This window comes from Nelumbo lutea, chromosome 1 (assembly GCF_056320005.1).
Source record: "Nelumbo lutea isolate HS-2025 chromosome 1, American lotus-T2T, whole genome shotgun sequence".
NCBI classification, from domain to species: domain Eukaryota; kingdom Viridiplantae; phylum Streptophyta; class Magnoliopsida; order Proteales; family Nelumbonaceae; genus Nelumbo; species Nelumbo lutea.
In genome coordinates this window covers 100,935,383-100,958,991 of record NC_142684.1, presented here as the reverse complement: position 1 = coordinate 100,958,991, position 23,609 = coordinate 100,935,383, and the positions used below count along the sequence as shown (strand labels likewise).

Sequence of the window (23,609 nt, the reverse complement as noted above, 5' to 3'; positions counted from 1 at the left end):
AAAAGTTCTGCTAACAGCAGTAACTTCAAGTAAAATGTACAAAATTTTGTCAAAAACATTTGAGAGCATAGTTCCTGTTCATCAACTTAGGATGAGGACATCACTTTCTATTCTTTGAAAGGAGTGAACTGAGAAACCCTATTCATCCACTCCAATGAGGTCATCTTTTATACCTAATAATCTGTATTGGTGACCCCAAATTACAAAACAATCACATGATGATTTGTCCATGATTAGAGGTGGATTCAAGCTAAGTCAAATATCTAGCTATTTTAGCTTGGCTTGCCAAAAGAATGTGAGGCTCGAGTTAGAGACTTGAGCTTGAATTTGGCTTGACTCAAAAGCTAGTATTGATGTTGCATGATCCGGTGCTCCCTGCTGGCAAACAACTCGGATGACAAACTAAGTAAGTCGCTTGGTTGAATTGCAAGAGAGAAGTGATCAAAGTGTTCAGGTTGCGCTACCCGAGGTAGGCACTCCAATGCTCAAGTCAGTGAACTGATGTTTGATAGCAAAAAAGTTAGAGAGCTAGAGTGTGAGAGATAAATATCGCATACCTCTTCTGTGAAAGGGGATGCCTTTATATAGGCCATCATCCATGAGCTCCACAAAAGCACGTCCAAGATATCCGGCCCATCTAGTTTGGAGGTGGTTTCACGCCTAGAAACGGACTCCACGTAAGAGGGTAGTGCCTATCCAATTGTGCCCAAAGTGGGCAGGGTGATAACAAGCTCTTCTAACATGGCATCATGATCCGGAGGAAGTCAAAGGTGACAACTCACTTGAAGAGGAGCTCACATGTCATGTCATGTAAGCGACTAACTGAGTGGTTACTAGGTCGGCAAGGACAGATCACATCTTATGGCGACCTGGCATAGTCCGATATATTTGCAAGTCGTCCTACCGATGTAAGGAAGAGGAGTCCGCGATAGGGGCGAGGTGCTTGTTGTGCTTCTGAAGTCTGCTTGCATTGTGTTGACTTGCCATCTGACAGTTTTTGGAGCCATGTGTCATGATGTCAGTGGAGGGCCTAATCCGCCCTCATCAATTGCCCCCATTCCCGATCTAAGGTCAGCTTAGTAAAGGGAGTGGCTCGCTGCTTGCTCTTGGCCTGGAGTGACGCTTTTGATCGGTCTCTACGGGCTTAGTCTTGGCCATCCGCTTGGTCTAGGAGGATTGTCGCGTACATTTTGAATTCAAATTTTGAATTTTGTCACCAAGCATCGACATGGCTTGATTGGGTAGGCAAATTCAAAATGCAAATTCGTCACTAAGTGTTGAAAGGGCGTGCTCCTCCTATGGGTCATTGGATGGAGCACATCTCCACCATCGATTTCAGAACAGTCTCGCTATATATAGCCCCCCCCCCCGATGGCGACGGGTCCCCACTGCACTATTTTTTGAGTCTTCCAAAGGATTGCTTGAACGAGATCTCGAGCAGTTCACAAACAAGTTCAGTTTTCTATGCAAGGCTAGTCTTCTCTTAGTTCTCAGTCAGTTCTTATTTTTACATTATGCCTAGTGGGTCAAAGAGGGAGTATGCCCAGGTCACTCGAGACAAGGAGGGGACCTTGGCTTGAGAGCAACAAGGATCCCATAGAGGGGCCTCGACCTCTCAACAACCTAAGACCAGATCAGAGTTCATGTTAGAAAGTTTTGTATGCCCTTAGCTTCAATCAAGATGATGTACTTTATGAATTTATTGTAAATGAATAAAAGTGCATATTTGATTCATGTTCCCTTGGTATGTTTCTGTGTAATACCCTTAAACTGGACACTTAATGAGACTCGTGTTAGATTACAACGTTCACAGCCAGTGGGTCAGTCTGGGGAGACCTATCCTGACAAAGCTGACACTGTGGTGCCACCAAGTCGGTTGGGGTGGCCTGTCTCAGTTGCCAGGGTGAGACCCTAGGCACATACAATGTAGGATTATTTGAATCTTTGAACTAGACCAGATTTCCAGTATTGCCCTGGACCTTGGAGATTGATGGGCAAAATTGAAAAGTTACACCCAACCCCTAGACTCGATTATGATATTGCACTAGGTGTCGGATTGGGCTGTCTTTGATATAATAATCAGTGAGATCCTTAGCGGGGGTCAAAACCAGGGTATGTTGGGACAATCTGAGAATTCATTTGAGTGGGTGATCATAGTGACAGGATCAGCCCCTTTGTCGGACAAAGGTAATGATCGGAGATGCACTCTCACTAATGGAAACCAAGACTGTCGATAGCCGATTTCAATCGTTGAAATTTGTTTTACAAAATATATTTTATATGAGATATAAAAGTATATATATTATGGTTTTGAAATGTTTGCAAATAGGTTTTAATTCCCGGGATCGATAGAAGAGAGAGTGCAACAATGTTCCTTGCAGTCAAGGGAGAGGTCCTCTCTTGTCGGGCAGTGTATGATCATTATGGGCTGAGAGGTTAAGTGTAAGGTCATTGAGGATAATACCTGATGGGCTAATCTTCCATTTTCCCATGGTCCCTGGGTGTTACAAGGTGGCTTGGCCCAGGGACCACTTAGGGTAAGCATTGGGCCCATAGAGCCCATCTGATGGGTTTCAGGGAGTGCACTGTCCATAACAGTGTATTCGGCCAGGCCTTGTAACAAAGGTTGGGCTGAAACCATGTGACTGATGTGTAGATCAATGTTAGAGTCCCACGCCATACAAGGAAGCCCAACTGGGCAGTAGTTTGGAAGGCTAAATGAATACATAACCTTAAATGGGCCTTTAAGCCCATTTCAAACTGGGCTAATTTGATTAGTCACTTAAGGGGCGAATTCTAAGATGGATCAGCTGATAGAATCGGGCCCAGACCCTATCCACTTAGAGAGTCCAAGATCTAAATAAGATTTAGATCTGGAAGCCTCCTAATCAGATTAGGAGATGGCTGATCTAATCTGCAGATTAGATAAGGGTTATCCCTTATCACTTAAAGGGACTTCTAATCCAAATATGATTTGGGTTAGCAACTCCTAATGGGATTAGGAGCCAATCCCTTTGAGATTATAAAAGGAGGAGAGGGCGGCAGCCTTTAGACATGCAATGCTATCCAAAGATCCTTGTCTTTAGAGCTGAGATTACTAGAAGAGAGAATTCTGCACCCTACAAATATTCTCTTGCCGCCTCCTTCCTGCAGCCGCCGCCTACAACAGTTCGATCTCCAGTTCTTGGGAGAAATCAAGATTTGATCTTGATACCAATCTTTTGGAGAAAAGATTGGTGGGAGTTGTATTCACAAGCTGTCCAGTTGATTCTTGCGAAGGGTCAAGTTCTTTTGGAAGAACACTGTTGATTCTGCTCCACCCTACACTGCGCCATCTTCAGTGGGAGCAGATTTTGGATCATTCATTGGGCGTGAACACCTCCATTAGGAGATATTGCTTCCATGTATCAGGTATTATCCCTCCCTACTCCTTTTGGTTCAGATATGGTTTAGTTTATGGTTCAAGAATGATCCTTGAAAATATGATTTTCTAAAGAGGGAATTCGATTCCCAGTTGAAGGGAGAAAAAAATTTTTGAAATTCGCCCCCTTAATCCGTAATCTTTGGGCGTCCATGTGATGGATATCCTATCCCTTCAGTTCAGACCTACCGAACCAAGTGGGGAGGAGTTAATTGCCTTGGTGGCAACCTTCAGATCCCTGAGTCCTATGGCTTCATCCTGCCCAGAGAGAATTAACGTCCTTGGAACCATGGACTGACTTAGGTATGCATCTTCAAAGAAGCAGTTATTATCGGGCTTCATTTCCCACTATATCCTTTTATTTGAGAGGAGATTGCACATTACGACATCTTCTTAGGGGAGATCCACCTAAACTCAATTAGGACACCGGTAGGGATGATATCCATTTGTTTTCACCTCGGCTTTGAGCACAACTTTGATATCTTCTTCAGGCTCTGCCAAATAAAGAAAATGATCTAGGAGGCTTACTATTTTTATTTGAGCTACCGACTTGTTTACAAGCTTTTGAGTAGCTTCCCTTCAAAAGTGGCGAACTGAAAGTTAAGGTACTTCTTGTCCCAAGAAGACAACTGGCCCATGGATACCACTTGGAGGAGTGAGTTGAGGAAGGTTCCTGACATTGAGTTCAACGGCGAGCTAGCAGACCAAGTTTTGTTCCTCATAGAGCGGCAGCCCTTGGCTAACGAGTTTTTGGCCAAACCGATGCTCGTTGGGGCTGGTCTGAGTCTTGTGTGTAGGTTTCCTACATTACTCTTTTGTTTTGCTGATTTATTGTGATTTTTCGGTCTGACCAATCCCTTCTTTTGGCAGGTATGTTGAGTACGACATTTGTTCTAGCCATAGCGAGGAGGGTGGCCAATTCCACCTATGCTTCAGAGACATGTAACATCATATAGATGAAGGCTGAGATCAAGTCCCTTTGGTCACAACTGGAAAGTGCTCGGTTGGAAGCCTAGGAATATTGTTGATGGTTCCTTGACATGTCATCCAACCTTACTCACCAACTAGATTAGGCGAAGGGAAACATTGCCAACCTGACCACCGAGGTAGGAGAGCAAGCTCAACAACTCGAGGATAGGCAAACTAAGTACACCAAGGATACCCAGTGCATGAACTAGGTCAATGCCAAGGAGTTCCAAAAGGCGGTTGAGTTCAAGCATGCGAAAGAGGAAGTTGTTGTGCCACCTTAGGAAGTGATTTCGCCTATGTCGTTGCTACCTTTGAGAATTGCATCTGAACTACAATTTTGGCCATGCCTTGGTCAGGTCAGCTCTAAACAAGGTGAACAACCAGATGGACGTTGTGCTGGACACTTCAAATGACCTGGTGGAGGATGGCGAGGATGAGGCCAAAGAGGGTGTTGGAGAGCATGATGCTGAGTATGAACTATAAACTACCTCTTTTCTTGGAACCCCCCCCCTTTATATATTGTACTCCATGCCTCCGAGCTCATTTTCTATTGAATGAACTAATTTTCTATTTTTTTTTAGTAACGGTGTACTTCTTTTTCCTTTTTTTAATGAAGTTGACCTTTTACACATGCTATATCACCCTTTGCACCTTTTATTTTCTATTTTAGAAAATAGGCTATGTAAAATGCGAGCTGAGTTGATGAGGTGCACCAATGCCTAGGTGCCAAAGTGACTAGACTTACAATTTTGGCTAAGTCAAAACGCTGTCAAACTATACATCTTATTGATTAAGTCAAATCATTGTCGAGTTGCTAATCCCTTCGGAGGTCGGCATAGGGGGCCTTAGAGCTTAAAGCGGTTTGACAAGGTTTATAGCTCGTACATGCCTTTGTTGGTCGCCCTTAAGACTCTCTAGAGGCCTTCATAGTTTGGACCCAGCTTTCTCATGCTGGGCTCAAGCACCATAACTTTCTTGAGTACCAGGTCACTAACTTGAAATTAACATCTCTTAACTCGAACGCTATATTACAGAGCTACTCACTACTGGTACACCACGGTGTGGATGTAGGCCAAGTCACAAACTTCTTCCACTATGTTGAAGTTACTCTGCAGCTCATCCTCGTTAGCCTCTTCGTCATACACCTCATACCGCAAGGTCAACACTTCGATCTCAGTCAGGATGATGGCCTCCATCCCGTACACCAGGTTGAAGGGAGTCTCATCGGTCACTGTCTTGATGGTAATTTGGTAGGCCCATAGAACACTGGCAACTCATCCACCAAGAAACCCTAAGCTCGGGAGAGTCGAGCTTTGAGTCCACGGAGTATTGCCTTGTTCATAAGTTTGTCTTGATCGTTCACTTGGGGGTGGGCTACCGCGGTGAAATTCTGTTGGATTCCCATCTCAGCGCACCAATATTGGAACTTAATATCCTTGAACTGATTCTCATTGTCTTATATCAGCACCCTAGAGAGTCTAAACCTGTAGACAATTAGTCTAAAAGAAGTTCTGGACATTCTGAGCTATTACCGATACAAGCGGCTCGGCTTGCACCCACTTCGTAAAATAGTCCACTGTGACCACTGAAAACCTCCTCTACCTAGTCGCAGGTGGGAAGGGATTGAGGATATCTATCCCCCATTGTGTAAATGGCCATGGGGTAGTACGGTACCTCAGGTTAGCGGCAAACTGATGTGGTATGTTAGCGTGTCACTAACACTTTATGCACTTCCAAACGAGTTATGTTGCATTTGCCTTCATATTTGGCCAGTAATAGCCTTGTCGTAGAGCTTTTTGGGCCAGTGCCCTGCCCCCTAAGAGTCCTACACAGAGACCTTCATGGATCTCATGTAACACCTGATTCACTTTGTTGGGTACAAGCAACGCAAGTAGGGGAGCGTGAACAACCTGTGATATAGTTGCTCGTCAATGATTACATAGCGAGCTGACTACTGAATCTACCCTCAGAGTTGGATTGTGTTCTACTGGTAGGGTCTCATAGAGCAAATGGTCAACAACCTGCTCTACCACCCTTTCTATGCTAGGTTGTGGCAAGTCTTCAATGTAAACCATCCTCTTTGTATTGTCTATAGCACCGACCAACTCTAAGAGCATGTCAACTTTGGTGTTTTCAAACCTCTGGACTTGCTGGATATACCAAGAGCTGAATTTGGGCAGGAGCTCTCTAACCCTGGCTAGGTAGGCCAACATGGTGGACTTTCTAATCCTCATACTACCCAATCACTTGGTTCACCACTAGTAGTGAATTGCTACACACAACGAGATGCTTCACTCCGACCTCCTTTGCCAATAATAGTCTGATTACCAGTGCCTCATACTAAGCTTCGTTGTTCACGGCTTAGAACGTAAATCAGATAGCGTACTCTAGTTTCACTTTGCTAGACCCGTAGAGGATCAATCATGCTCCACTACCATGTAGTTAGAAGAACCATCCACATGGAAGATCCAGGGCTCCTCATCCCAAGTCGAGTCAGGTGCCACACTAGTAGTAGCCTCCGAGGTGGTCACAGGCTCCACAACCTTAGGGGTTGGCATGGTAAACATGTACTCAGTGACGAAGTCTTCTAGAACCAACGTCTTGATTGCTAGGTGCGGTCAAACCGAATGTCGTACTCATTGAGCTCGATTGCCCATTTTGTCAACCTTCCCGAGACCTTGGGCTTCTGAAGAACTTGCCTCGAAGGTTGATTGGTTAAGACTATCATGGTGTGGGCCTATAAGTAAGGGCACAGCTTGTGGGCTGGTGAGAAGGTCAGCTTCTCGATATTGGGATACCTAGTCTTAGCGGCACGCAGGACCTTACTCACATAATAGACAGGTCACTACACTCTGTCCACTTCGGGAATTAGTACCGAGCTGACTACCTCATCACTCGTAGAGAGGTAAAGTTTTAGCTTATTTCCAGATTCTAACCTGGTTAGCAATAGCGGTGAACTTAGATACCTTTTCAGCTCGTTAAACGCAAGTAAGAACTTTTGGGTCCACTCAAAGTCCTAGTTCTTTTTATGGATTTAAAGAACGGAAGGTACTGTCCAACTGACTTGGACATAAACCAGTTCTAGGCGGTTATCCGACTTGTTAGCCTTTGAACCTCTTTAATTGACCTAGGGGGTCTCATATTTAAGATGGCCTGGATTTTATCCAAGTTGGCTTTGATGCCATGTTAGTTCACTATGTACCCGAGGAACTTGCTCGATGTGACTCAGAAGATACAATTGTTCGGGTTGAGCTTCATGTTATATTTTCTTATAATGTTAAAACCAATATTCATATCGAAAATTAGGAAGTTCAAAAATGGAGTTTTGACAACCATATTGTCAACATCAACTTCAATTTTATTGCCAATTAATTCAAAAAAAAATTGTTTACAAGATGTTGATAGGTCGCTCCAACATTTTTCATGCCAAAGGGCATCACTTTATAACAACAAAGGCATGTTTCAGTTACAAATGTCGTCTTCTCCTAGTCGGTTGAATCCATCTAGATTTGGTTGCAACTGGAATAGGCATCCATGAAGCTTAACAGCTCGAACCCTGTGGTCACATCTACCAAGCGATCTATCCTAGGGGGTGGGAAGTTGCCCTTTTGATAGGCTCTGTTGCGGTCATGAACTATTTCAAGACCTTTTGTCGAGTAGAACGATTCTACTCTTCATACATTGTCCTGAGACTGTCCAATATGTCTTTGTCAAGTTTGATCTGATCGAACTGCCTCTGTATTGGGTTGTCCAAGGAGGCAATGATGTAACACCGAGCAAGGGAGTTTTCCTCCTCCCATTCTTGATAGTCTCTCCTTCGGGCCTTAGAAGCCCTATCACCCGGACGCTCCGGGGCAGGATTCTTTGCCATTTTGTCCAGCGTTTCAGAAGCTAGGACCAGCATAAGGTTCCTGTACCAGTCAGCATAGTTTGGGCCCTTCAACTGTTGTCATCAAGCTGTTTTGCAAAAGATCCGTTTGCCATTTTCTGATAAAAGAGCAAACATCAGTCCACAACCTAATTTGATTCATGTTCATTTCATAGATATGGCTTTTAATCTACGATCCATTTCCATTTATTCCTCTCTGAGATTTCCCTCCTTTCTCAGTGACGGAGACTATGGGTTGTCTCTGGAAATGTGGGAAATCACATAGGGTGCATGGAGCCAACTGTTTCAGCTGCATAACCCCACCACCTTTCTGTGAAGGATCATATCCACTCATCATATGAGTTTTCCCTTTGGCCTCTATCAGACAAGGTTCAGAGCCATTTTCAGGTAAATCTTTCTGTCCAGTGAGTGCTTACCCATCATATTCGTGAACGCCAAGGTACCGTGAGAGAGTTCCCATTTTCTGGTGAAGCCCCTCCTACATCGGTCTATGACGCCCCTATCAACTTATGAAACACTCAGACAAACCCAACAGCAAATGGATAGCCCATTTTCTGGTGCGTTTCCTCATTACTGAAGGACCCATCCTCATGCTAATGATGGAAGGCCTTTAGAGAGTTCATCGTATGAATCTCCCTATCACATGCACTCATATTAGCTGGAGGGAACAAAATTACGCCCTAGTGTGATCTAGGTCAAACCAAAGTGGCTCCCACTAACTTTCATAAAGCCAGATTTCGGTGGGCCTTGAATCAGCAAGGGTTCCGCACATAACCTCTTAATGAGGTGTAGGGCCCACCACTGAGGGAAGTCATCCAATGACCAAAAGGGACACCATGGCAATGATGTGCATTCAGCCATGGTGTGCGCAAGAGCCACTGTCGAATGAGCATGGACCAAGTACTTATGGCCCATGTACGCAGCACATCACACATCCATACATCTCATGCAGGGATAAATTGATCCAATCAATTAATTATCTATAAGGCCCGTTGGAAGCCCGTTAAAATTCCATAGTATTAACCATTAATATTATCTAGGTATATGGGCTGAATTAGGGTTATCCAGTTCGGCCCATATAACTTTATCCTTTAAAATGGGCTTTTGCAGTTTTAACTATTTAAAACTGGGCCTTTACAGGCTGGGCCGAATTAACCATTTAATTAAATATCAATCCTTAGGCCCATTAGTGGGAAATTAGGGCTGACTTTCAGCCTTGATTAAACCCTAGAATTGGTCCAAACAGTTTGAACCAATCTCGGTTCGAATGGGTCTAGGGTTTGATTTTAAATTAAATCATTAATTCAAGAAAATAATCTGAAATTAAATACTGATAAAAGGAAAAACAAGAATCAGTCAATCAGGGTTGTTCGCATAATCCTTCCTGCAAAACAGAGGTTAGATCACAGAATGCAGTTTCACAAACTGCAAATCGCAGATAGCGTTTCTCTCATCTGCAAAATCTCCTTCTCTGCGAAATATCCTTTTCTGCGCCGCCATCTTCGATCCAAAATAAAATTAAATAGAAATCCTATTTCTATTAATAATTACATCAGATCGAATACCTATACAATGAGTCTAGATAATAAAAAAAATTATTTACAGACCCAAAAAAATTCAAGAACTGTAAAATCGCAGGTTCCCTGCGCAAACCAAGAATTCGATCTCCTCTTGTACGAACAGCCCATAAATCAAGAAAATTATAAAGAACAATTCTAAATAATAATCAGATTTATTTAAAATTAATTTCATATTATTTGCCCATCTGTTTTGGGAACAAATTTCCCAAAAAACCATATCTGCGCAAATTGGGTAGAACGCCTTCTCCCTAATTGCGCAGGTTCAGATCTGAAACAGAATGGTTCAAGATTTGAACCTGGCTCTGATACCACTAAAGGGCTGAGAGATCCATACCATGGACGCCCAAAGATTGCGGAATAAGGGGCAAATTTCAAAAAATTTTCTCTCCCTTCAACTGTGAATCACATTCCCTATTTAGAAAATCATATTTTCAAGGATCATTCTTGAACCTTAAACTGAACCAGATCTGAACCAAAAGGAATAAGAGAGAATTATACCTGATACGGAGAAGTAATATCTCCCAATGAAGGTGTTCACGCCCAAGGAAGGATCCAAAGACTGCTCCCACTGAAGATGGCACAGTGCAGGATGGAGCAGAATCAGCAATGTTCTTCCCCAAGAACTCTGTCCTTCGCAAGAATCAGTAGAATGGTACGTGAGCACAACTTCCTTTTCAATCCTTTCTCAAAGAACTGATGTCAAGATCCAATCTTGACTTCTCCCACAACTGGAGATCGAACTGGCAAACAGGGCGGCAAGAACAGGGAGGCGGCAAGAGAGTATTCGCAGGGTGCAGAATTCTCTCTTCTTGATTTCAGCACTAAAGAGGATCTGATGTATGTCTCCTAAAGGCTGCCGCCCCCTCCTTCTTTTGTTAACTTAAAAGATCAGCTTCTAATCCCATTAGGAGCTGCTTATCCAAATCATATTCGGATCGGCCTTCTCTTCTAGTGATAAGGATAAACCCTTATCTTATCTGCAGATTAGATTAGCTTTCTCCTAATCCCATTAGGAGGTTTCTAGATCTGAATCACATTCAGATCTAGACTCTCTGAGTGGATAGGATTAAGACCCTATCCTATCTGCTAATCCATCTCAGAATTCGCCCCTTTAATTAACTAAATAAATAACCCAGTTCGAAATGGGCTTTAGGCCCATTAAGCTTATGTGCTCACTTAACCTTCCTAACTGCTGCCCAGTTGGGCTTCCTTGTATGGCGTGGGACCCTAACATTGATCTACACATCAGCCACATGTGTTCGGCCCAGCCTTTGTTACAAGGCTTGGTCGAATACACTATTAAAGACAGTGCACCCCCCAAAACCCATCGAATGGGCTCTATGGGCCCAACACTTACCCTAAGTGGTCCCTGGGCCAAGCCACCTTGTAACACCCAGGGACTGTGGGCAGATGCAAGATTAGCCCATCAGGTATTATCCTCAATGGTCTTACACTTAACCTCTCAGCCCTTAATGATCATACACTGCCCGACAAGAGAGGACCTCTCCCTCGGCTGCAAGGAACAGTGTTGCACTCTCTACTTATATGGATCCCGGGAATTAAAACCTTTTTGCAAACATTTTAGAAACCATAATATATATACTTTTATATCTCATATAAAATATACTTTGCAAAACAAATCTCAACGGTTGAAATCGGCTGCCGGCAGTCTTGGTTTCCAACAGTGAGAGTGCATCCCCGATCATTACCTTTGTCCGACAAAGGGGTTGATCCTGTCACTATGATCACCCACTCAGATGAATTCTCGGATTGTCCCAACATACCCAGGTTTTGACCCCCGCTAAGGATCTCACTGATTGGTACATCAAAGCAACCCGATCCGACACCTAGTGCAGTATCATAATCGAGTCTAGGGGTCGGGTGTAACTTTCCAGTTTTGCCCATCAATCTCCAAGGTCCAGGGCAATACTGAAAATCTGGTCCAGTTCAAAGATTCAATTAATCACACAATGTATGTGCATAGGGTCTCACCCCGGTAGCTGAGACAAGCCACCCCAACCGACTTGGTGGCACCACAGTGTCACCTTTGTCAGGATAGGTTTCCCCAGACCGACCCACTGGCTGTGAACATTCTAAACTAACACGAGTCTCAATAAATGTCCAGTTTAAGGGTATTACACAGAAACATACCAAGGGAACATGAATCAAATATGCACTTTTATTCATTTACAATAAACTCATAAAGTACATCAATTTTTATTGAAGCTAAGGGCATACAAAACTGTCTAACTGCTCCCACTTGCACTTAGGTCCAATCAGGTACTAATCGGAGTCCCATGCTTTCCACGTGTTTCTCAAACACTATCTGTGATAGTGGCTTTGTCAATGGGTCTGCTACATTTTCCGCTGACGCTACCTTCTGAATCAGGACATCCCCTCTACCAACAATCTCCCGCAGTACGTGGTACTTCCTCTCGATGTGCTTCGACTTCGAGTGGGCTCGTGGATCCTTAGCTTGAGCAATGGCTCCATTGTTGTCACACAACAATGGGATGGGTGATGTGTCAGACGGAACTACTCCCAACTCATGAATTAACTTCTTCATCCACATGGCTTCTTTGGCAGCCTCTATTGCGGTAATGTACTCGGCCTCGGTCGTGGAGTCTGTAGTGGACCCTTGTTTGCTGTTTTTCCAGCAAACAGCACACGATCCTATCGTGAAAACATATTTAGATGTAGACTTTCTATCATCTGGGTCTAACTGGAAATCGGCATCTGTATACCATTGGATCTGTAGTGAGCTACCGTCGAATTCTAGACAAAACTCTTTTGTCCTTCGAAGGTACTTAAGTATGTTTTTCACAGCAGTCCAATGCTCCTGCCCTGGGTTGGCCTGAAATCTGCTTACTACAGTCACTACCTGAGCTATGTCAGGATGAGTGCACAGCATGGCATACATGCCATCAATCTCCTTAGAAGTCTTGGGAGATATCTTCTTGGAGAGAGTGACTCCGTGCCTGAAAGGAACATTTCCTTTCTTGGAGTTTTCCATGCTGTATCTTTTGACTATTTTGTCAATGTAGGCAGATTGGGATAATCCTATTATCCGCTTTGATCTATCTCTATAGAGTCGAAGACCCAGTATATAGGAGGCTTCTCCAAGATCTTTCATTGAGAATTGCTGTGATAGCCATACTTTCACCGTAGTTAACATACCTACATCATTCCCAATGAGTAGAATGTCATCTACATACAGAACCAATAAGGTAACCTTATCTCCACTGTACTTCCTGTAGACACAAGGTTCATCCGGATTCTGCTCAAAGTCAAATGATTTGATGGTAGAGTCAAAACGGATGTTCCAACTTCTAGAAGCTTGCTTAAGTCCATAAATGCATCTATTAAGTTTACATACCATGTTTTCTTGACCTGCAGCAATGAAGCCTTGCGGCTGCTACATATAGATATCTTCAGTAAGATCTCCATTCAGGAATGCAGTTTTGACATCCATTTGCCAAATCTCATAATCATGGTATGCTGCTTCAGTAAGATTTCCTCATAATCGATGCCCTATTTCTGAGTGTACCCTTTCGCCACCAGACGAGCCTTGAAGGTCTCAACCTTACCATCGGGGCCCTTCTTCCTCTTGTAAATCCATTTGCAACCGATTGCTTTTACCCCGGAGGGTGGATCTACTAGAGTCCAGACCCCATTGGTCTCCATTGAGTCCATCTCTGCTCTCATGGACTCCACCCACTTCTGGGAATCTATGTCCAACATAGCTTCCATGTAAGTCACAGGATCCTCCTCAGTAGTTAAGGTTTCCACCAGGTAACTATCCTGGTCATAACCATAATGGACTAGTGGTCTGGATACCCGAGTGGATCTTCTAGGTTGGTCACTACATGGAACTTGTGGGACATCTCCCACTGCTCCTGAGCTCTCCTCATCAAGAACAACTTCCTGACGATGGGTTTGCCTTTCCCTTTCAGCGCGGCCATGTAGAACTTTCAAGACTCAAGTTAATCATGCCGCACCACTCCAACTCCATAATCTGTTGGGAATTTCATTGATAGATGATAGGATGACACCAAGACTCTAAGGGAGTGCAGGATTGGCCACCGTAGAATTGCGTTGTTGGGTGAGGGAGTTGCAACCAATAGGAAGTCATGGTTGAAGTGTACTCGGTTCGGTGTTGAGCCTGCTATCACTAGTACATTAATTTGGCCTAGGGGTCATACAACCTCTTCGCTGAAGCCGACCAGAGGGACGTCGGCTGAGAGCAGGTCCTTCCTTCTAGCTCCATCCATTCGAACGCCTCCATGAAGATAATGCCCGCCAAGCTGTCAAAGTCAACCAGAATCCGCTTTACCTCAAAGTCATTTATCACTAACTTGACCGTGAGGGCATCATCATGCGGATACTGGATCCCATGAGCATTATTCTCGGTGAAGTAGATCACTTCCTCCACTTGAGGGCACTTCAATGGTCTTTGTTCTAGTCTCTGCTCAACCATGGTACTTCTATAAGCTGGTCGGCATGTCAACTTCGGTCCTCTTGCTTGATGAATTTCTTAAGTTAACCTCAGCAAATTAGCTCCTTGATCTTGTCCTTGAGGTTACAGCAATTTTCAGTGTCATGGCCAATGTCGCAGTGGAAGTGATAGTACTTGCTTGGATTCTGGTTGGTAGGGTCCCCCCTCATCCGAGGTGGCCATCTAACATACTCGACAAACTTGACCTGCATGAGAATCTCCCTGCTCTTCGCGTTCAGTGCGGTGTAGTTCCAATTCTGAACAAGAGGGGTGCAAGAGCAGCGGCCTGAGGATCTATTGCTTCTATAGGGAGACCTACTTCTTCTGCATGGCGACCTATTGCAGGGGGATTTGTTGTGTCGTGGTGGCCTACTCTTTTTCCTTTTCTTGCTACTCCCTGATTCATCCTCCGATTTCTTTGGCTTTCTACTAAGCTCTAATCAAGACCCAAGCGCTTTTTTGGCCTTTGTGAACTTGGTGGCCTAATTGAGGAACTCCTCCATAGAGGTTAGAGGGTTCAACTCAACCTCCCAACGCAAGTTAGGGTGCTAAACGTCATTGACTGCTACAATGAGATGAACGACTGGGCTGGGGTTAGGGATCTATAGCCACTCCAAGTTGAATCACTTGATGTAATTCTAGAGCTTTTCGTTAAGTTGTTGGACGATGTTGAGTAGGCAGGTTGCTGACTTAGGACATTGTTTGCTTGTTGTGAAGTGAGTAGTGAAGAGGTCAGCGAATTGACTCCAATTCTTGATTGAGTCGGTGACTAGTCCCGAATACCACATCTGAGTTGTACCCCAGAAAGTGGTTAGAAAGGCCATTGTGAATGTCAGAAAACTATTGGTTGTTCACTAAATGGTCGATTAAATGGAATCGCCACCCATCATAAACAAATAATTGGGAGTGATGGGCCTCTTGGACTTAAATTTTGTAAAATAATTAGAATAAATAGTGACTCCATGCTAATAAGCCAAGATGAGGTTAGCCTGGGTAAGCATAGAGGGAGAGAGGGAAGGGGTTAGGAACCCTCTCTCCGGTTGGTGCAAATATGGAATTTCTCCTTTTTCCTTGGATTTGATGTAAGAATTTGGGTTCACCCTAATTTGGGAGGATTTGAAAGCTTCTCTCCTCTCCTCTAGACCAACCCCATTTTGGATGTAGGGGTTTGAGCAAAAGGATGAATTCTCACCCCTTTTCTATCAGGCCCCACCTTCGGGCTTGGCTGTTTGGCTTGAAAAGCGTAAAGAAATTCTTCACCCTCTCAAGACATTGGAGGACATGCTAACTCTTACATCCAAACTTAAACTCAACACAAAAAAACTAACTAGCAGAAAGCACTATAAAAGCATATAAGAATGATCTATAGCTATGCTATTAGATAAAGCTTCATGTGGAAATAAAGGAGATGAAGTAGAACATTTTACCTCCTATAACCTGAAACAATTGGAATTCACTGATTTTGGAGCTTTTGTCAGCTTGGACGATTGTCAAATGGATTTTTATAGGTGGTCTAAGAAGGTTGATGACACAATAGAACTGAAACGGTTGTAACAACAGGAAGAATAGTGTCTCAGCAACCAAGAACAGAGGAGGAAGGCTAAGTTATGTTCCATGACATAGCCTCTCGATCGTTCACTCTCTTTTTTCCTCAAAGAGGCTTCAACCCAAATCTTCTTTTTCTCCTATTCGTTTTCCATCTCCCTCTCTCACTCAGTCTCTCTCTTCGAATCGCTCTGCTCTAGCCCGAGATCTATCTCGGCTCTCTTTCTCTTCCTAAACTTGAGAGTCTCTCTCCGCTCTCAGCATGACGATCCCTCTCTATTTGAAAATCACTATCTCTACTCTTAGTTCGGTAGCCTTTGAAAAGGGGAACCATCGACAGAGCCCCTCTTCATTGTCCTCTCATTCAAGAGAGCCAAAATGATCCTTCTCCCTCTGAGAACTCCCCTCTCCCCCTTGGGAACAATGATTCTCTTATTTATAAAGTGGGGGAGAAGCATAACACCCTATCGAGATGCCAAATCAAGGGATGGGGTTCTAATGCCGAAGGCGAAGGAAAGGTAATGGTAGATTGACATGGGGTTTTTCAGGGAGTTTAAGAAGGGGTCTAATTGTAAGAATTGGTTTTCTCTATGGGTCTTTTATGGATTCTTAGGGTGTGAGGAAGGAGAGATTAGGTTAAAGAAGGGGTATTTTGGGAATTTCGGTCAAAGGGTATTTTGGAACATTGATTTGAGGGTATTCTAGGAATTTGGGAGAAAAGGGCATTTTGGTAAATTGGAATGGTATAAAGGTAATGTAGGAGGGGTACTTTGATAATTTGGTATGGAAGGGATATTTCGGTAATTTTGATAAAAGGGGTATTTTGGAAATTTAGGGAGAAGGTATTTGGAATAAGGGTATTTTGGGTAGAGGGGTATTTTGGTAATTTGGCATGGGGGCATTTTAGGAATTTGAGGGGTATTTTGAAAGTTATGAAGGAAGGGTGTTTTGGTAATTTGGTTAAGGGGTATTTTGGGGATTTGGAATAAGGATTATTTTAGGTAATTTAGATAAAGGGGTATTTTGTGTAATTTGACAGGAGGGGGCATTTTAGGAATTTGAGGGGTATTTTGAAAGTTTTGAAGGAGTATTTTGGTAATTTGGTCAAGGGGTATTTTGGAGATATGGAATAAAGGTTATATTAGGTAATTTGGGTATAGGGTATTTTGGTAATTTGACATGAGGGGCATTTTAGGAATTTGATGAGTATTTCAAAAGTTTTAAAGGAGGGATATTTTGGGGATTTGGAATAAGTTATTTTGGGTAATTTGTGTAGAGGGGTATTTTGGTAATTTTACATAATAGGGCATTTTAAGAATTTGAGGGGTATTTTGAAAGTTTTAAAGGAGGGGTGTTTTGGTAATTTGATCAAGGGGTATTTTGGGGATTTGGAATAAGGGTTATTTTACATAATTTGTGTAAAGGGGTATTTTGGTAATTTGATATATGGAGGGGTATTTCAGGAATTTAAGGGGTAGTCCAGAAGTAAATTTGTAATTTTGGGAAAGTTTGGTCAAACCTAGTCTAAAGGTGGTCGAATCGGGATTCTAGATGGATGGTTGGGATTTGGGGTCAAAATGAATGGGCGATATGGATTTGATAATTGAGAAGAGTTTTATGTGTAGGAACCAATGAGATTGGTTGAAATAGAATCTTTTTAGATGTATGAGTAATCGTGGGTATTTTTTACTGAAATTTGGTAGGGTGAGGTGTTTTGGTGTGTTTGGGGGGGTTCAATGATGATGTTTGATTGGTTTAAAGGGGTTGAGATCATAAAAAATTGGGTTAACGAGGAGATTCGGAATGGAATCTTGGTTTGATGGAGGGGCAAACAAAGGTAGTTTTGGGTGAAATTTCACAAATTAAGGTTTTTGGACAGTCTAAGGTGATTGGCAGGGTTTAATAGGCCCAATTGGGCCTAGGTTGGGGCTGATTTAGAAGGATAGTGGTTCGATCGATCTAGGGCTTTAAAATGAAATCTTGGTGCGATAAAGGGGCAAATAAAGGTGTTTTGGGCTGACATTTTATAGGTGGGGATTTGGAGATGTTTGGGATCTGATGGTGATGTCTAATCTGATAATTGAGGTGCAAGTGGGTGTTGATCCGGACCATCGAATTGGTATCGAGTAAATTTAACAATGGATTTAAGGACTTTAGGGCTAAAAGTCAGGATTTTAGGGTATTTTGGAGAGGTTATATGGATTTGATTGGGTGTTTGGGGTAAATTGGAGGTTCTGGTGGCGGAACGAGCAAAAATCGGGTGTTGATAGCCATGCATAGGCTCGCATCATTGGCCCTGTGAAGATTCATCAAAGCTTGGAAGTTGTCAAGGTGGTCAACCAATTCGGTTGTTCCATTGTAGGACTCCAAGCTAGGGACCTTAAAATCCTTAGGCCATGGGGCCATGAGGTTCTCAACAGCTAATGGTAAGGTGCAGGTCACTGATTATGCTGACGAGGTAACGATCTAGCTCACCTCTTTCTTTTCCTCTTCCTTCTTTGCCTCCTCATTATCATTTGGGGTAAGGTAGTCCTCCCTACGTTGCGGTGTGAACATCTACGATGCCTTCTCCTAAATCCCTCAGTGGAGCTAGTAGCCTTAGACGTCTTGGGTTGACTTGATTCCATAGTAGAACCTAGCTCAAATCGTCGTGATAGCGAGGTGGATCCAGTACTTGGTCTTGGTTCTAATCACCGGGCTGTTGGTTCTGGTTCACGTTTTAACTAGCAACTTGGTGTTGTTGGTGATGTTGTTGATGTTAATGTTGTTGTTGTTGTTGTCGTTGTTGCATCCCAGCCATTGCTGCGAAATGACTCTTCCATGTTCTCATTTGTAGGTCTATCCCATGAATGAACTGCACTAGCTCATAGAACTGGCGGCCATGAATTCCAACAGGAACCGGGGAGGGATCGACCACTAGAAGAGGCACATTTACAATGGGTAGAGGAAGGTTTAGATTATGTACAGGGGGAACACCTAGTAGGGTCAGGAGAATTGTGAACTGCCCAATCATGACAATTTGATTCTCCTAATTTTGTGTGGGCTGGTCCTGATCCCCTACGATAGTGTTGTCAATGTGTATGTTGTTGTTGTTGGCGTTGTTGATGGGGTTGTTACTTCTGGATGCCATTAGGTTAAGATTTTAGTAGACATGTGAGAACTCAGCTTTTGTGTAACGTGTTCCCACAAACAACGCTAATTAATGTTGCACAATTCGGTGCTCCCTATTGGCAGATAGCTTGGATGTCGGACTGAGTAAGTCGCTTGGTCGAGTTGCAAGAGAGAAGTGATCAGAGTGTCCATGTTACTTTACTCGAGGTGATCACTTTGATGCTTAAGTTAGTGAACTGATGTTTGATAGCAAGAAAGCTAGAGAGCTAAGCCATGACCTCAATGAAGCACATTTGAGATCTCCAACCCGTCTAGTTCGGAGGTGGTTCCATGCTTGGAGACGAACTCCGCATAAGCGAGTAGTGCCTATCTAGTTGCGCACGAAGCGGGCGGGGTGATAACTAGCTAGCTCTTTTGACATGGCATTGTGATCCCGGGGAAATCGAAGAGGAGCTCGCCTGTCGTATCACGCAAGCCACTGAGTAATTACTAGGTCGGTGGAGGCAGATCACTTGTTATGCCGACTTGGCGTAGTTTGATCTATCTACAGGTCGTCTTGTGGAGGTAAGGCTGAGGAGTCCACAATAGGGGTGAGGTGCTTGTTGTGCTTCTGAGGTCTGCTTGCGTCGTGCTGAGTTGTCATCTAGCGGTTTTGTGGAGACACAATGTCACGATGTCACTAGAGGACCAAATCCGCCCTCATCAAGTATGTTCTAGCTTAGTTCGAATCGAGCTCAACTATGAGCCAAGCTTTTTGTAAAAATTAAAATTTATACATATAAAAATTAAAAATATTATACATATAAAATATTATATTATAATAAAAATTACGTATATGCATGTATATATGTATGTATGTATGTATGTATGTATGTATGTATGTATTAAGCTCAATAAGCTCGTGAGCCTCATGACTTGAGTTTCATTAGGCTCAAAGCTTGGCTGGATTAGCAAACAAGCCTATATATTGGGCTTGAGCTCGACTCAAAGCTTGGTCTAAATTAAGCCAAATTAAGCTTTTCATGAGCCAAGCTTTAATAGCTCATGAAAAGATCTATTCATTTCCAACCTATCCACAACCTGTTTGCTAACTTGAAAACATGTCTTATCTCCTCTTGCAAGGTGATTAATAGTCTTCTTCAATTTGTATAAATATTTAGGTTAAGTTTGCATCTTGGTAAATGATTTACCTAGGTAAATGTATTTATCTGGACATTTGTTTCTTGGGAAAAACTTACTTGGTTAATAGCACTTATTAGTGTTCTTTTATTCCCCAGGTAAAGGTATAGAATGACTAATTTATCCAAAAAGTAACATAATTAAAGGGACAATATTGTCTCATGGTGTTCATGAGTAAGTAATTTACTTAAGTATGAAGAGAGTATTATTTTTTAGGTAAATGAATCGTTTGGGAATCGTTTTGTCCCATAGGATCCATTAATATTAGGAAACAAACATGGATTATTATTTTGTGTGGGACCTGCCAACTTACCTAACCCTACTTTTCGAGAAACGAAAGAGACCTTAGTACCTACAATTCTACAATGAAAGATGCAATGTTAACTTTGATAGCTCTGAAAAGTTAAGTTTTTTACAAAGAGAACAAACAAAAGAAAGGAAAGAACTTTGCAATCCTCTGATTCTATGGCCTTGTTTGCTTTTCACTTATTTACCTGGGTAAGTGTTTCTCAGGTAAGTGCATTTACCAATACAAAAATCCATTATTAAAAGGGTGTTTTTGTCCTGTCCAATTGTTGGCAACTTTCCCCTATGTGGGAAAGTTATTTGCCCACCTCGGAAATGGGTCACTTACCTAGGTAAATAATTAGTGGTACCTAGGAAAATAAACTTTCCATAGTCTTCACATAAATCTGAAAAAAAGAACATGGATTTCATGATCAATGGGATTCACTTGACCAACTTTTCTTTTGCTCTTAAAATCTAAAAACCCCTATGAGACAAATCTGCATGAAATAGTAGAAAACCACAAAAAAAGTAAAAACTTTGACTATTGGGGGCATTTTTGAGAATATCACATTACCATGAAAATGAGTAAACTAGTAATTGCCAATTAAATTATTTTGACCAGAAACAAAGACATGGGCGTGAATAGGTGAACTGCCCAATCCAAAAAACGCTCTCAACAGTATAGACCAACAGCCAAAGTTATCTCAAATGAACAGGGATTTCTAGTTTCTTCCTTTCTATGTATGGAAATCCAAGTGAAAGAAAGGCATCTTCATCGGAGTGGATGAATTGGGGTTTCTCAGTTTGTTCATTTCTATGGAAATCCAGAAGACCAGATATGAACGAAGGCGTCTTTCATTTGAGTGGCTGAACAGGGTTTTTTCGTTTCGACTTGTCTCAAATTACGTGGATTCGAACGAAAAATCCCTTCGACTCCAAACGCACCGGATTTGGAGTGATTCGAGTCCAAATGCACCGGATCCGGAGTGTGTCCCAAACCCAAAAGCCAAAATTAGTGTACGCGAAGCAAAAATGCCTTCGAGTCCAAACGCAGAGGATCCGGATTGCCCCTTGTGTCCCCCTTTTTGGCTCTGTAACCGCCTCGCGCTTGTTTTGGAAGCATCAGACCGGATTAATTCACTTTCTTTATCTTTTTCCCCGGAGTTTCGTCCTCTTGGACATGCCATTCTCAAGCCACCTTATTCTGAAGAAATATTCTCTTCATTTCTCTGTTCTTCACACCCGTCTGAAGTGCTATTCCCCAGCTAAAGCTTCAACACAGCATGAGGAGCAGAAAAAACGAGAGTTTTATTAAAATGAGGATAGCCATGTCGGATGTCATCTGTTTTCCTTCGCATTAAATTAAGACTTATCGCAGAAAAGAAAGGTCTTTTCGGTTGCGGGGAATCGAGGAGAAACAATGGAGTGGACAACGGTCCAGCATCTGGATCTTCGCCGCGTCGGTCGAGGCCTCAAACCCTTGCAGCCTCACGCGGCAGCATTTCATTCCACTCAGGCGCTCGTAGCTGCCGCCATCGGAAACTACATAATTGGTATGCCACTTCTGCTTCTGCTTCCAATGCATTGTTCTTTTCTTTTCTATTGTTATTTTTTGAATGGTATGTCACGCTTCCCGAAATGGAGAAATTTACATTGCGAGAATAAATTTGTTGTCTGACCTTATCATGTCATGGTATCCCAAACTTGAGATCTGGTCATCTCATCCGTCAATATTTCGATTGCTACAACTCTCCCAAAATCGATCAAATAATTTTGAAATAACAGAGTTCGAAAGTTGTTCCTGAAAGAGATCTTGTTAATGATAGAGGGTGGATTTAAGATATCACCAATCTATTGAAAAGTACTTGAGATAGTCCAACCATGAATAAGGGAAGGGCGACAAATCCAATTTCATTAGGTTGTTGGTGGTGGCAATGGTAAGCGGCATACTCTATAATAATTATGCTACAGCAACTTATTGCAATTAATACAAAATAGGATAAACATAACCCAACTTTCATGTGTTGTGGTGGCAATGCTTTGTGGAATTAATGTGGCTTGAACAAACTTCCAAACTATCGTATCTCATAAATGAGTCAGGATTCTTGTATTCTCACTGATACTGAACTAAAGGAACATAGAAAAAGATGATAGAGTCACATGACTATCTTAAGAGAAATCTTGTTTCAAGAATTCCAAGAATTTGCAGAAAATTCAAGATGCAGATTACATGAGGTGCTTACAACCCCGAAAGACAACTCCAATTCTTATTGATTAGGAAAGAAATCCAGATGTTCTAAAAAAGATAATCTCAGAAAGATTGCATAAAGAAAGAGGAAATAAAAATGGGCATAGATTTGCTCTTTGGGGCAACCAGTTATAAATTTTGTTTACAAAATATCTGTGTGCCATTTGATTTTGGCACTCCAAAATGTCACATAATATGGTGAAAAAAATACTATGGCATTGTACAAGGGCAGCAATTTAATGGGGATTGTGAGGGAGAGAAATGTGAGAACCTTTGAAGGCAAAAAGCTTGGGGTTGGTTTGCTAAAGGACTGTATAATAGAAAGAACAGTGATTGAGAATGTGTGCCTTAGGCATGTGTCTAGGTGCATGGATGAGGTGCATTTCAAGGCTTGTGCTTCGCTGTTATGCTCCTGGACTGGCGTAACAGTGTTTGGCTGCTCACTGGTGGAATAACAGAGGGGAAGGGAAGTTTGGCAACAATAGAACCCCCTCTTCCATTTATTTATTAAGAGCTTTATATGACCAGCCTAACAGATTTTCCTGCCAATACAAGAATATGTAGTATAGCAACTAACTGACTCAAATCACTCTGCTAGCAAACTTATACAAGACACTGATATTCTGACCTAGTGTTGTTACATTCCCCTCCCCTCAAAAGGACCCTTGCCCTCAAGGGTCAAAAGAAGGAAAATGGGACTGAATAAAGGACCAGTCTTCCAAGGTGACTGGAACATTATTTCATTTAACCAAACACCTCTTCAATAAAACAACAGGTTCCACCTTGAAATTTCCCTCAGGATCAACCAATGGCAGGGTAGAAAAGGGAACAATGTGAACACCAATCTTGTTCTTAAGTAGTGAGGCATGAAATATAGGGTGTAC

At 42.6% G+C, this 23,609-nt stretch overlaps 1 protein-coding gene across 3 annotated transcripts in view; it reads left to right on the top strand.

The window, feature by feature from the left end:
* The first annotated feature begins 21,592 nt into the window (after positions 1-21,592).
* LOC148876434 (uncharacterized) overlaps positions 21,593-23,609 on the top strand; it is an 83,391-nt gene continuing 81,374 nt past the window's right edge. For 2 of the 3 annotated variants that reach the window (XM_088966824.1, XM_088966825.1), the window contains exon 1: positions 21,626-22,030. In XM_088966824.1, coding sequence (XP_088822950.1) covers positions 21,898-22,030 — 133 coding nt within the window. In that variant the 5' untranslated portion in view covers positions 21,626-21,897. Of the gene's footprint in view, positions 22,031-23,609 lie in introns of all 3 variants that reach the window. The other variant, XM_088966823.1, reaches the window with a different exon arrangement.